This window comes from Nansenia antarctica (assembly GCF_963989245.1).
Source record: "Nansenia antarctica genome assembly, chromosome: 11".
Taxonomy (NCBI): Eukaryota; Metazoa; Chordata; class Actinopteri; order Argentiniformes; family Microstomatidae; genus Nansenia; species Nansenia antarctica.
Genome location: NC_137681.1, coordinates 22,802,453 through 22,815,826, shown reverse-complemented (window position 1 = coordinate 22,815,826; position 13,374 = coordinate 22,802,453). Strand labels below are relative to the sequence as shown.

The following is a 13,374-nucleotide window of genomic DNA, read 5'->3' as shown; positions in this document are numbered from 1 at the left end:
TTGGGATTGGCCCATGATCACAGTGCTGTGTTTCTAATCAATTCAGTTAAGACGTTTTTGATGCTGCTGTAATGTAACTGCTCTAATTTAGGGGGGAGTGTTTGTGATCTGTCTGATGTGTCGTATCTGATGTGTAGAGAGTTATCTTTTTCTGTCATCTCCCATGCTCAGATCGAGTCAGCAGACGCCTGTTTGATCCTAGCCAACAAATACTGTCCAGACCCTGATGCAGAGGACGCGTCCAACATCATGAGGTGAGATCACTTGGGAAGTCCCTGCTGTTATAAAGCAATTTACGAAGCTATTGAAGCTTCCCAGGTCTCCATGTTAATGTCTCTTTTCGGATTTCCTGATAACCCTACGAAACGTGTTGTTTTCGTTTGTGATATTCCAGGGTGATCTCCATCAAGAACTACCATCCAAAGATCAGAATCATCACCCAGATGTTGCAGTACCACAACAAGGTGGGTGGTGGCCATTTTGAGCAGTGCTACTCAGAGGCCCGCCGCTCGTAATTCTCCCAGATAAATAGGCAGATGAGAAAGATGAAGGAGAAAGAGCAACAAGGCGGCCATTTTGTTTTACTTTCCATAGACTTTCTGGTTTCTAATTGTTCTCTTAACTGTTACTGTGGTTATTACTGTTAGTTGGCTGATGACTTTTCCACATCTTCCCACCCCCTATCCCCCCACACTCCGCACAGGCCCACCTGTTAAACATTCCAAGTTGGAACTGGAAGGAAGGAGATGATGCCATATGCCTTGCGGAGCTGAAGCTGGGGTTCATTGCCCAGAGCTGCCTGGCTCAGGGGCTCTCCACCATGCTGGCCAACCTGTTCTCCATGAGGTCATTCATCAAGGTAACAGCACCGCCGCGGGTCTGGTCACACTCATCCTCCGGTCCGTTTACATTATGTTTTTTGACATTTAGCAGACGCCTTTATCCAAAGCAACTTACAACACATAATACATTCTGTCTTCCAAGTGAGTAAGAAAGTGAATAATCTATACATTAGTCATCATAAGAAACAGTCATCTATGCCTGAAATCAGGGGCCATTGGCCTTTAGAAAAAGGCACTCATCACACTCCTCCTCCAGTCTCTGGTCACACTCATCACACTCCTCCTCCAGTCTCTGGTCACACTCATCCTCTGGTCTGGTCACACTCATCCTCTGGTCTGGTCACACTCATCCTCTAGTCTCTGGTCACACTCCTCCTCTGGTCTGGTCACACTCATCCTCCAGTCTCTGGTCACACTCATCCCCCAGTCTCTGGTCACACTCATCCTCTGGTCTCTGGTCACACTCATCCTCTGGTCTGGTCACACTCATCCTCCAGTCTCTGGTCACACTCATCCTCTAGTCTCTGGTCACACTCATCCCCCAGTCTCTGGTCACACTCATCCTCTGGTCTCTGGTCACACTCATCCTCTGGTCTGGTCACACTCATCCTCCAGTCTCTGGTCACACTCATCCTCTAGTCTCTGGTCACACTCATCCTCTAGTCTCTGGTCACACTCATCCTCTGGTCTGGTCACACTCATCCTCCAGTCTCTGGTCACACTCCTCCTCCAGTCTCTGGTCACACTCCTCCTCCAGTCTCTGGTCACACTCCTCCTCCAGTATCTGGTCACACTCCTCCTCCAGTCTCTGGTCACACTCCTCCTCCAGTCTCTGGTCACACTCCTCCTCTGGTCTGGTCACACTCATCCTCCAGTCTCTGGTCACACTCATCCTCCAGTCTCTGGTCACACTCCTCCTCCAGTCTCTGGTCACACTCCTCCTCCAGTATCTGGTCACACTCCTCCTCCAGTCTCTGGTCACACTCCTCCTCCAGTCTCTGGTCACACTCCTCCTCCAGTCTCTGGTCACACTCCTCCTCTGGTCTGGTCACACTCATCCTCCAGTCTCTGGTCACACTCATCCTCCAGTCTCTGGTCACACTCCTCCTCCAGTCTCTGGTCACACTCCTCCTCCAGTATCTGGTCACACTCCTCCTCCAGTCTCTGGTCACACTCCTCCTCCAGTCTCTGGTCACACTCCTCCTCTGGTCTGGTCACACTCATCCTCCAGTCTCTGGTCACACTCATCCTCCAGTCTCTGGTCACACTCCTCCTCCAGTCTCTGGTCACACTCCTCCTCCAGTCTCTGGTCACACTCCTCCTCCAGTCTCTGGTCACACTCATCCTCCAGTCTCTGGTCACACTCATCCTCTGGTCTGGTCACACTCATCCTCCAGTCTCTGGTCACACTCCTCCTCCAGTCTCTGGTCACACTCCTCCTCCAGTCTCTGGTCACACTCATCCTCTGGTCTGGTCACACTCATCCTCTGGTCTGGTCACACTCATCCTCCAGTCTCTGGTCACACTCCTCCTCCAGTCTCTGGTCACACTCATCCTCCAGTCTCTGGTCACACTCATCCTCTGGTCTGGTCACACTCATCCTCTGGTCTCTGGTCACACTCCTCCTCCAGTCTCTGATCACACTCATCCTCTGGTCTGGTCACACTCATCCTCCAGTCTCTGGTCACACTCCTCCTCCAGTCTCTGGTCACACTCATCCTCCAGTCTCTGGTCACACTCATCCTCTGGTCTGGTCACACTCATCCCCCAGTCTCTGGTCACACTCATCCTCTGGTCTGGTCACACTCATCCTCCAGTCTCTGGTCACACTCCTCCTCCAGTCTCTGGTCACACTCCTCCTCTGGTCTGGTCACACTCATCCTCTGGTCTGGTCACACTCATCCTCCAGTCTCTGGTCACACTCATCCTCCAGTCTCTGGTCACACTCATCCTCCAGTCTCTGGTCACACTCATCCTCCAGTCTCTGGTCACACTCCTCCTCCAGTCTCTGGTCACACTCCTCCTCCAGTCTCTGGTCACACTCCTCCTCCAGTCTCTGGTCACACTCCTCCTCCAGTCTCTGGTCACACTCATCCTCCAGTCTCTGGTCACACTCCTCCTCCAGTCTCTGGTCACACTCCTCCTCCAGTCTCTGGTCACACTCCTCCTCCAGTCTCTGGTCACACTCCTCCTCCAGTCTCTGGTCACACTCCTCCTCCAGTCTCTGGTCACACTCATCCTCTGGTCTGGTCACACTCCAGAGTCAAGACTAATGGAAGCAAAGAAACACATTTAAAGTGGATATTTCGGTTAGGTTTAATTTTAGTAAACACTTAATTTTTAACTGATCTTTTGTTCATGGTACTGTGTTTTCTTTTCTTTTGTAAGATGTTTAAGAGATGTTTTTCAAAAGACATACGTACCTTACCAGTATATACTGATGCACTATGTCTATTTTACACATCTTTTTATTCTTCTTTTATTGTAGATTGAAGAGGATACATGGCAGAAGTATTACCTGGAAGGAGTAGCCAATGAAATGTACACTGAGTACCTGTCTAGTGCCTTTGTAGGCTTGTCCTTCCCCACTATTTGCGAGTAAGTATGGCTATGGCCCTCTTATATACTACCGTAAATACTCTACTAAAGTATCTACTATATTCACTTTATCTTGTTCACTATTTGTGAGTAAGTATGGCCCTCTTTTCTTTTCTATAAAGATGATATACTACCATATATACTCTACTAAAGTATCTACTATATTCACTTCTTGTTCACTTTATTTTGTTGTTGTTTGTGGTCTGAGCTGCTGTAACGCCTTCATTTCCCCTCTGGGATCAATTAAGTATCTATCTTCTATAACTCCTTCTGTCTCTTTCTCTGTCTTCTCTCTCACACACACACACACACACACACATTCACATGTATCCCATTCATTTAAGAAAACATAATTGCATGTTTTTGAATGATCTTCTTTCTTAGACTCTGCTATGTGAAGCTGAAACTGCTGCTGATAGCTATTGAATACAAGTCGGACATACGGGAAAGCAGGTAAGGTTTATTATACCCACTCTGCATTCTCAGTATACACTCACCGGACACTTTATTAGGAACACCTATACCTTCTCATTCATTCAGGTGGTATAATGGTGTGGGGAATGTTTTCCAATCCTATCATCGCTTGAATGCCACTGCCTACTTGAGTATTGTTGCTGACCATGTGCATCCTTCCATGGCCACAATGTACCCGACTTCTAATGGCTACTTCCAGCATGATAATGCGTCATGTCACAATGCAAAAGTCATTTCGTGACCATGAGAATGAGTTCAGTGTTCTTCAGTGGCCAACCCAATCACTGGAATCGAATAGAACACCTTTGAGAGGTGTATGAATGCAATAAGAACGAGACACAATGTATTATGTTACCATGCTAAGTGCGTAGGCAGGGCTCCTTTGTGAACGAGACCTTGGTCTCCATGGGACTCCCTGCACAAATGTTTCTATAATAGTCTCCTTTACTGACAACAGTTCCTTTGTTTGTGTCTGAGCAGCACGCTCATCAACCCAGGGAACCATGTGAAGATGTAACAGTTCCTTTGTTTGTGTCTGAGCAGCACGCTCATCAACCCAGGGAACCATGTGAAGATGCAGGAGGGGACCTTGGGCTTCTTTATTGCCAGTGACGCCAAAGAAGTAAAGAGGTAGGATCAGGAGAAGTCATGGCTGTCTGCCTTATGTCATTCTCTATTTTCTGTTGTTAAACTTCATGCAGGCAGCTATATCCCATCGCCATCCGATTACGCCAAACTTGAAATGGTAAATGGACTGACTTACAGTATATAGCGCCTTATTCCAAAGCGCTTTACAATGGCCTCTCATTCACCCATTCACACACACACATTCTCACACCAATGGCGGCAAGCTACCATGCAAGGCGCCGGTCCGCTCTTTGGGAGCAATTTGGGGTTCAGTGTCTTGCCCAAGGACACCTCGACATGTGGCCAGCCGGGGTTCGAACCACCGATCTGCCGATCTTGCGATCATTAGACGCCGGCTCTTTTTTGGGGGGGTCTTTTATTATAAAAATAGTCTTTTAATTACAATCATAGCTATACATATTCACACAAGTTAATTGTATCTAGCCATCATTGTATTATTATTCAAATTTAAATAAATAAAAAACAATAAATAAAACAAAAACATTCAATACACCTAACACATAAACATATTTTGACATTAACAATTACAACTTTTCCCTTCAGTTTCATGTTCCTTTGCTTCCAATAATTCAATGTTGTTTTTTATTTCATTCAAAACCCCTGTCCATGTATAATCAACTGTCATCCTCTCCTAGATATATCCCTAACACCTTTATCATCCCCTTTACAATGTTCAAATCAAAAACACAATTGTCTGTATTCACGTCCCCTATACACAACATTTCAGACTTGTCGACATCCACATTTTGAATATGATTGTTCTGTGTTTCCCTAGGGCGCTGTTCTACTGCAAAGCTTGTCATGATGACATCACAGATCCCAAAAGGATAAAGAAGTGTGGATGTAAACGATGTAAGCGTTTATTTACCCTATATTTGTTCACAACAGTAGCAATTTTACGGCACAACATTTTTAGCACAACAGTGTAGCACATTTTTACCAATATTTTTTGCCTTCTTAGACTACTAAAACATGCAAATTCGTACACATAGCATTGAATGAATGTGCCTTAAAATGGTTTGTTATTTCTTTTTTAATAAGATGTCTATTACATTTAAGGTGAACTATTATATATATATCATTTATAATGGAATTGTATATGGAATTGTAGAATACACTTCTTAGATTATTGATGTTGACAGGTATTTGTCTAAAGTCTTTGTTATAGATAACAGTAGCGTAAACAAAAGCAGCGTCACATTGTCATTACATGACCAACATCGCTGCTTGTCTAAACTAGTTAGGCCCTACATTAATAATTCACACCATCAAATGCTGTAACCTGTGCCTCTGAAAAGGTCATACGATTACTTTAAAAAGCCAGCGCATAAATAACAGGCCCACAGGATAGAAATCAGCATCAATATTTGTTTTGATAATTTATGTTATACACACACAGATATTTTCTGATTCATTGGATACAGCAAAGATAACTATGTGGCCTTACACTTGTTGAACTTGTAGTGTGTATAACTCTTTACGTCTGTTCTGTCTCTCTTTAGAAGATTTTCAACTTCAAAAGTCTTCCAAAGTGGCTAGACTGAGGACGTTTGTCTCAGTAACCTTTTTGACCATAATCATTGATCTTGTGTCTGATGTATTCCTTCCCCGCTGCCTTGGAACATGAATCAATGTTTTAACCGTTCACTTTATAGTGATATATTGTGAGTAATGTGGGTGCCCTTCCCCCGAAACACAGTGCGTTTTTCCTTGATAGAGATGCTTTCTTTAAATGTTGCATGTGCAAAATACGACAGGATAACGGCGTCCTTCCCTCATGTCATTCGCATGCTGCTCTCAAGTCAAGGAGAATATTCGAAATATATGTATTTTAAGGGATGAGTGATAGTTGAGCATGCAGTATACTATAATATTATCTATATATTATATGTAACATATATATTATATGAAGTACCTACCCTTCAATCTTCATTCAGCCTTAGAGGAGTCGAATTAAATCAGTTGACTGTGCAGTATCTGACATTTGACTCCAAAAAGCTAAACTACTTAGTTACTAATATCGAACTGTTGTACTGAACTTCCAGTAAATCAGTTGTACTGTTGTCTTGAGCGAACATACAGCTGTTGTACTGGAACTCACCACCAGATGGCATCCCAGCTCTGTGACATCATCGCTGTGGTTAGAACACAGCACTGCTCGAAATATATAGATGAAAAAAAACTAAAATATCTTAAAATAAATAAATAAAAGACGTCAGGATGAGTTGTTGATATTCAGCAGGATGACTTGAGCTGGTCTAAAGGTCACACTAACAACACACCTTCAGTATAATGATTCCTATCGTCATTGTCTGCCAAAACCATGCATCTCAGAAAAGACAACTTCACAATTGAATTAACAATTTTATCAACTTGCTCACCACATGAAGTTCAATTAATGTATAAATAACAACAAATATTATCAAGATTTTATTTTATATATAATTTTAAAAAGACACTACATTTTTTTTCTCCTTTTGTTTTGTTTTTTTCTGTCCCTTTTCAACATACAAGGCCACAAGGATTCCAGATACAAGGTTTTTCCAGGCAGCAAACGCTATTCGAATCAACAAAGTGAGCACTTTGAATATACAGAAACCAGTTCCCACCCATGCAGGCGAACAGTGTTGTGTACCTCCGCTAACGCTAAACTCTCACGTGTTTATGTGGCTAACATTTCATCATGTGATTACATCATGTGCTGTTTGAGAATGTCAGGCGAGAGAAAGATGCTCCCATGGCTTCCAGCGTAATGTTTGAGATTTCACAGTCCTGCTTCGCTTCATTTGCCAAACGCTTACAAGGCTGTACAGTACATTTTCATCATGACGCCAGCAAACTGCTTATAAAACACCCTCGGCTGCATAATAGATCTTATGAAAATAGGAATTTTAAAACATTGATTCTGACCACCATTGCGTTGGAAGCTCCAGTCTCCTGCTGGGTTCATTTCTCAGTGTCCGTGAGAAAAGTGTAATGGGATAAGCTGGCTTTAGGGTCACACTAAAAAGAGAATTATGAAAGAGCTGTGATACTCAATACATAATAGTAATAGTTATGAGTCACAGTGTGATAGTTACAGTGTGTCTAACAGACTCGCCTGTTAGACGCGATGGCAAACCAGTACTCTACTGTACTGGACAAGTAAAGTCAAAGGAAAGTTCCAGACTTTCAAATTGTTTTGCTGAGGACATCTTCCGTTCATGAGCATGAATGCCCCCCACTACCCCTCCCTCCCTCCCACCCTCCCTCCCTTCCTCCGTCCCTCCCTCCCTCCCTTCCTCCCTTCCTCCCTTTGCCCCCCCACCCCCCCCTCCCCCATAACCCATCCACAGACCCGCTTGACCCCCCTGAACATTTGGTATTTACATCAACAGACTTTGAACAGAGCTTGGCTGAAGCCCTCCCTTTCATGTGCATATATATATATATATATATATATATATATACAGTATATATATATATTTATATAGAAAAATAAATATAATAACAAAAATAGCACAGCCTTTGAAAGCAATGTCTAGTGTCCATGGGAGTACTAGCAATACAACTCAGTCTCAGATAAGGGTGGAATTTGTAGGGCCGGTTTCACAGACAGGGCTTAAGACTAGTCCAGGATTAAATCACACTTGCACTGGAAAATCTCCATTGAGGATGCTTTTCAGCCTAGGATCAGTCTTAATCTGCGTCCATGAAACCAGCCTGTACATCAATATGTTAGCATGTTAGCTACGGTCTGTACTTATTCCTTTTCCAATAGCACCTCTCTCCCCATACCCCCCCTCCCTTTCCTCTTCCTCCATCCAGGTACAGAATGATCTGTATCACCATTAACCTACTGCTTTTCCTCCTCTCCTCTACTCCTCTCATCATCCGACCAACCCGCCATGACTTTTAGCCAAGATGTCCGTCTTCAAGAGAATGAAACTGGCATGTTGTTTTGATTGCGGACGCTCTGAGCGTGACTGCTCGTGCATGCCCACCAATGTGCATAGTAACAAGGGCACGCTCCAGCGAGGCATCCCCCTCTCTCCTGTCTCTGTTAATGATTGCTCGACCACTTTGCGTGCCTGTAAGTCGTTGAAACGTGACACGTGTCGCTGTCGTTGTCTCCATGTCTGTGGCGTGACTTGTATGTAGTCCTCGTGTACTTGTACTTGTACTTGTGTACAGTCAGTGTCTTTGGCTCTGTTTCGTGTGTCGTCTGTCTAGGTAGCTGCTGCTGCTGCTAGCTGTGTTAGCTGCTGCCATGCTTGTCGATGTTGTCTTTTGTTGGGATATAAGTGTTATGATTTGGGGCTATCTGGTCCTGGTTCTCTGGCCTTGATTTGGGCTATCTGGTCCTTCTCCGGCCTTGCTTCTTCCTTGAGATGTTGCTGTGGTGTTGTGTTCTAGAGCATGCTATGGTGAGTCTGACGTGTGCTGTCGTTTCATAGTTTGTATTTCTGTTGGTATACTTTTAGTTATTTTTAGTTGTTGTGTTGTGTACATTGATTCCTTCGAGAGGATATTAATATAGATACGTGTTCATGTTTAATTCAATAACGATGATATTGCTATTGGTTTTAGTGGGCTATGAGGGTTATGTGATAGAAAGGATGTTTATTGAGTAGATTGGTGGATGGTACCATTTGAATGCAGCTTGCCTTGATTATTCATGGGTAGTTACAATGTGGGTTTTTCAGAGCTGCGATGTGACGGGACTCTTAAATCTCCCTTGCTACAGTGACCTGGATCGCTCTTACTCAATTAGATGCCTTCAGAGTCGGGGAAGTAAGGCACAGCAGCCAGCCAAGAGAGCCCTGCAGATACAGAGATACAGAGCAGGAGCCAGAGGGATATGATTTCAGATAACTCAGGGCATTCTTCTGAAGTGTCTAAGAATGACATCACCAAGCACAATAGTGATTTTTTGTTGTTGCTTTTTTGGGGGAGAGGGGGGAGGTTTGGGGGAATATATAGCCTGGTTAAGTTTTCACAATATGTTTTTGTTCCAATTCGCTCTGGTATATCAAGAGCGTCGAAATGTTTTAAACAAACGTATTTTGATCAGAACCAGATCAGTGCATAGTTCTGGGTCTCTCGGGGTATCCTCATCCCCCGCAGCGTGTCTTCCTGGGCTGTGGAGGATGTGACTAGCGCCTGGCTGCGGCTAAGATAGCAGAACGCTCCAGAGCTGCTGTCTGCTCGGTGAGGGCCGCGCAGAGAAGAGGGCCTTATGCGGGCTGACACAGAAATTATGTTTGCATTTTCATTTTTTGGAGTGCTACCGGTTGTCATGAAACTCGCCTTGACAGTTCCTAACCACCAGGCAGCCGAGAGCCCCCCTCCCCCCCCTTCTCCCTCTCTATCTCTCTCTCTCTCTCTCTCTCTCTCTCTCTCTCCCCCTCGTTGTGGGACAGATGCTAGCCTGTTAGTCCTGCTTGCGCCCGCCGATCGCAGGCGACAGATGCCAGTGCCAGCGTGGTCCCTGGTTGAACATTGCTGTCACTGTCCTGCCTTTAGCTCAAAGCCTGACCTTTATGGTACGATGGGGGGATGGAATAAGGTACTAATGAACATGTGGGACGCTCTGGTTCCAAACGCTGACTCACATAAAGTTCCCAGCATCCAACAATCCTCTCAGGCGATCTAGTTATATCAGAAGCATTTTGTCTTGTGTTCTAGGGAAGAGGGCATTTTCTCTGTAACGAGGCGATTCAGATGACCTACTGCGTAGTGGAGGTACCTTGTTGGTAAAAAAAACAGGACGTTCTATTACACTGGAACTGTTTGACTCGTTGGAGAACACAGCGTGTGATACAACGGGAAATATGTCAATGTGTTTATTTACAACATTTGTTTTTCCTCTATGTGCAGAATCTAAAAATCATGTTTTTTGAGTTCTACCTCTCCATAATTTCAGCTTGCTTTCAGCTTTGCAGCATTGCCACCCGCAGTCATCCTATTTGTTATTAAGTGATTTTTTTTGTTTTTTGTTTTCCCATTGCTTTGTCCATGATCTTCAAGGCAAAATCCCAGTTCAAAAGTGCCTTAAAGAGATTCTCAGCACCCTATTGCTAGCTGCTTTATACCCATCCATCCACTTCAGTTTCCAATTCTCATGCTATTTTATTTTCACACATTTGTCCATTGCAACATTTTTTTCGTCCATGTAACCTCTCATTGTCTTTGCATTTTTCTTAGCAAAAAATAGCTATAACGGATATATCAAATCAAGTAAGTTTATTTATTTCCATCTCCTTTTTTCATTTGTTTCTTAACCCTCCTCCTCCCCGGTGTATCCTCTGCCCTCATCTTTCTCACGTGTTTCTAATCCTCCATATTTCCCTGTTCACTCGTCACTGCTGTGTTAATCTGCTAATCTTCCATTCTCAATCACTGGCTGTGATTAGGGTACTCTACCGTGTGTCCCTCTGGACGCTTATGTGTGATGTCTGTGTGGAAAATGGCTGCGTCTGTCCATGTCCTTCTGTTAGCGAAACGACATGGTTCTAATGGACCCGGTGCCGTGTGAAGTGCCAGAAAACGTGCAGCCATTTATATACAATCTCTCAAGATAGCATTTAATTATGTTCGCTTTTTTTGTCACCGTGTCATTAGCATAATTTTGGCATCAGTTGTGTTTCCGGCAGTAGGTGGCGGTACAGCTCTAGAGTCCCCCTTACTGTAGTCACTGAGTTTCACTCAGTATACTAGTGCTGTACTTCAGAGCGAGAGAGAGAGACACACTGTTGATTTTCTGATTCTAGTCATACCGTGTGGACCATTTGACTAGATGCTAGAAACTGTTAGCAACTGTTACCTCAAGCTGTCAGAACGACATTGATTGATTGGTTTTGGAAGAGAGAAAAAAAAGTGTGTGTTCAACTGACAAAAGGTCACCTTCTACATTTTTTATGGTAGTCTTTTATAAGAGCTATTTTCCGATTTCATATCTCCATAGTGGGGAGAGGAGACATGCTCAAGGCTATCTACAGTTGGGTCCTTGATAGCCACCCTATCTGCCACATTGCATTGTCCCGCAGTAATGCTGTGTGTGTTTGACGTGGGACAGATGAGTGCAGGAGGTTTGGAGCTGGGATGATAATCTACTAGGCAGCTGACGCATGAAATAATCATCTCTATACAATGGCTTCTGCTCCCAGCTAGTTTTTTGGAGAGGTGGAAAGATTTTTTTTTCTTTCTTGTCTTCTCTTGAATATTGTTAGATTTCACAATAGTTATACTTGATATTTTAGTGTTGGAGGTGAACTAACTAGAATAGGTCTCTTTTTTTCAGTTTTTCTTTTAAACAAACAGATTTGGCCGACAGCAGTGATTTTTCTGACTGAATATTGGCCCCCCAAAAAGACATTGTACATACATTGTTAATATAAAAATACATTGTACATACATTATTGTATTATACAGTATATTATGTGAATACTACAGTTATACTACAAAATAATAAATTAATCATAATTAATTCTTCCCTCTTCAGACGGCGGTTGTTACGTCGCGTTGTCAGGGCCGTGTTTCTCTGGCAGTCACAGTAACACCTGAAAGGCTGCTGTTGATTAATTCATGTTTATTATGAATATCAGAGTAAATGTCATATCTAACATTTCATTGTCAGACTGTACGGCAAGTGGTTAAGTGGTGTTTAATAACAATGAAGTTCTTAATTATTTACTATTAGTATTCTTGTGCCATAAAGAACTATCAAACCTTTAAGGTTTGAAAAATATTTAAAGTGCTAATAAATGACATTACTGATTAAATTAAAGATGTCATATTTTCATTAGCAGGTCCAGTTAAAAAAACAGACTAACATCAGCCCTAATGTCATTACGACCTAAACGTCTAAACTTCAACCAACAGTTAGTCTGAAGGACAAAGATTCCATAAAGCATTGGTGTGTCTGGTCTTCCTCACTCATCTGGCCTCTTCTTCACCCAGCAGTAACAGACGACCCCCCCCACCCCAAGCCCCCGCCTCGTAACAACCACCCCGTTAAACTGAACCACAACTCAGTCGACGCGCCGGCCCCGAGAGCCCCCCCTCGTGGTAAGAGAGCGGTAGTGTCTGGTTCCGTCGCGCTGGTGAACAACCGTAAGGGAAGTCTGCTGCCCCCCAGCCACCCCCCCCCTCCCGCCGTGCAGCGCAGCCTGATGGGCTCCAGAGAGCTGGGCCAGGTGGCTCAGACGCCAGGGGGGGCAGAAGAGGCCAGCCGGCACCTCCAGCGGGCTCGCAGTCTGCCCGTGAAATACAGATACCACCCCAGCCAATCCAGTAACTCCATGCTCAATCACAGGCCCAGTAAGCCCTGTCCCGTCCCCGCTCCTGCCCCCCTCCCTCCACCCCGTCTACCGCCTCCTGTGTGTGTGGTGTGCGGCAGAAAGCAGCACTGCGATGCTTCGTAAAAAAAAAAGGAAGAGGGGCCTGCTTCGACAACACGACTCACAACGCATGTGTTTGTGAGAGGCTGCGGGAAGTGGAGTGGTTGCATGTGTAGCATTCCTAACGAGTGACCCAGAGTGTGTGCAGCTGTCAGCTGTGGGGGTATTAATTATTGAACAGGCCGAGGGAGATGTAAAGGACAGTGTGTTGTAGTGTGAGTGGGAGCATCCCCACCCCACCACACACCCCCCACGCTACCCCACTCCACTGAAAGCCCTTACTTCACTACGTTCCATTATGGTGTCACAGATAGACGTGCCATCAGCGTTTGAGGTTGGCAGTTAAACTCCATCTCCAAAGAAGCATGATCTTGAGACGTTATTAATTTTAATGTTCACTGTTCTAAGTCCTTTGTAAAGAGGGGTCAGGT

General features: G+C 44.3%; 1 protein-coding gene across 1 annotated transcript in view; it reads left to right on the top strand.

Moving 5' to 3' along the window:
* Positions 1 to 13,374, top strand: part of LOC308167663 (calcium-activated potassium channel subunit alpha-1a-like) — a gene marked incomplete at its 3' end in the record, with an annotated part of 119,454 nt that overhangs the window by 85,115 nt on the left and 20,965 nt on the right. Inside the window, exons 12-19 of the mRNA XM_080542096.1 lie at positions 172 to 254; positions 395 to 464; positions 704 to 859; positions 3,331 to 3,440; positions 3,825 to 3,893; positions 4,458 to 4,544; positions 5,338 to 5,414; positions 10,749 to 10,781. Of these exons, the coding sequence (XP_080398222.1) occupies positions 172 to 254; positions 395 to 464; positions 704 to 859; positions 3,331 to 3,440; positions 3,825 to 3,893; positions 4,458 to 4,544; positions 5,338 to 5,414; positions 10,749 to 10,781 (685 nt within the window). The remainder of the gene's footprint in view (positions 1 to 171; positions 255 to 394; positions 465 to 703; positions 860 to 3,330; positions 3,441 to 3,824; positions 3,894 to 4,457; positions 4,545 to 5,337; positions 5,415 to 10,748; positions 10,782 to 13,374) is intronic.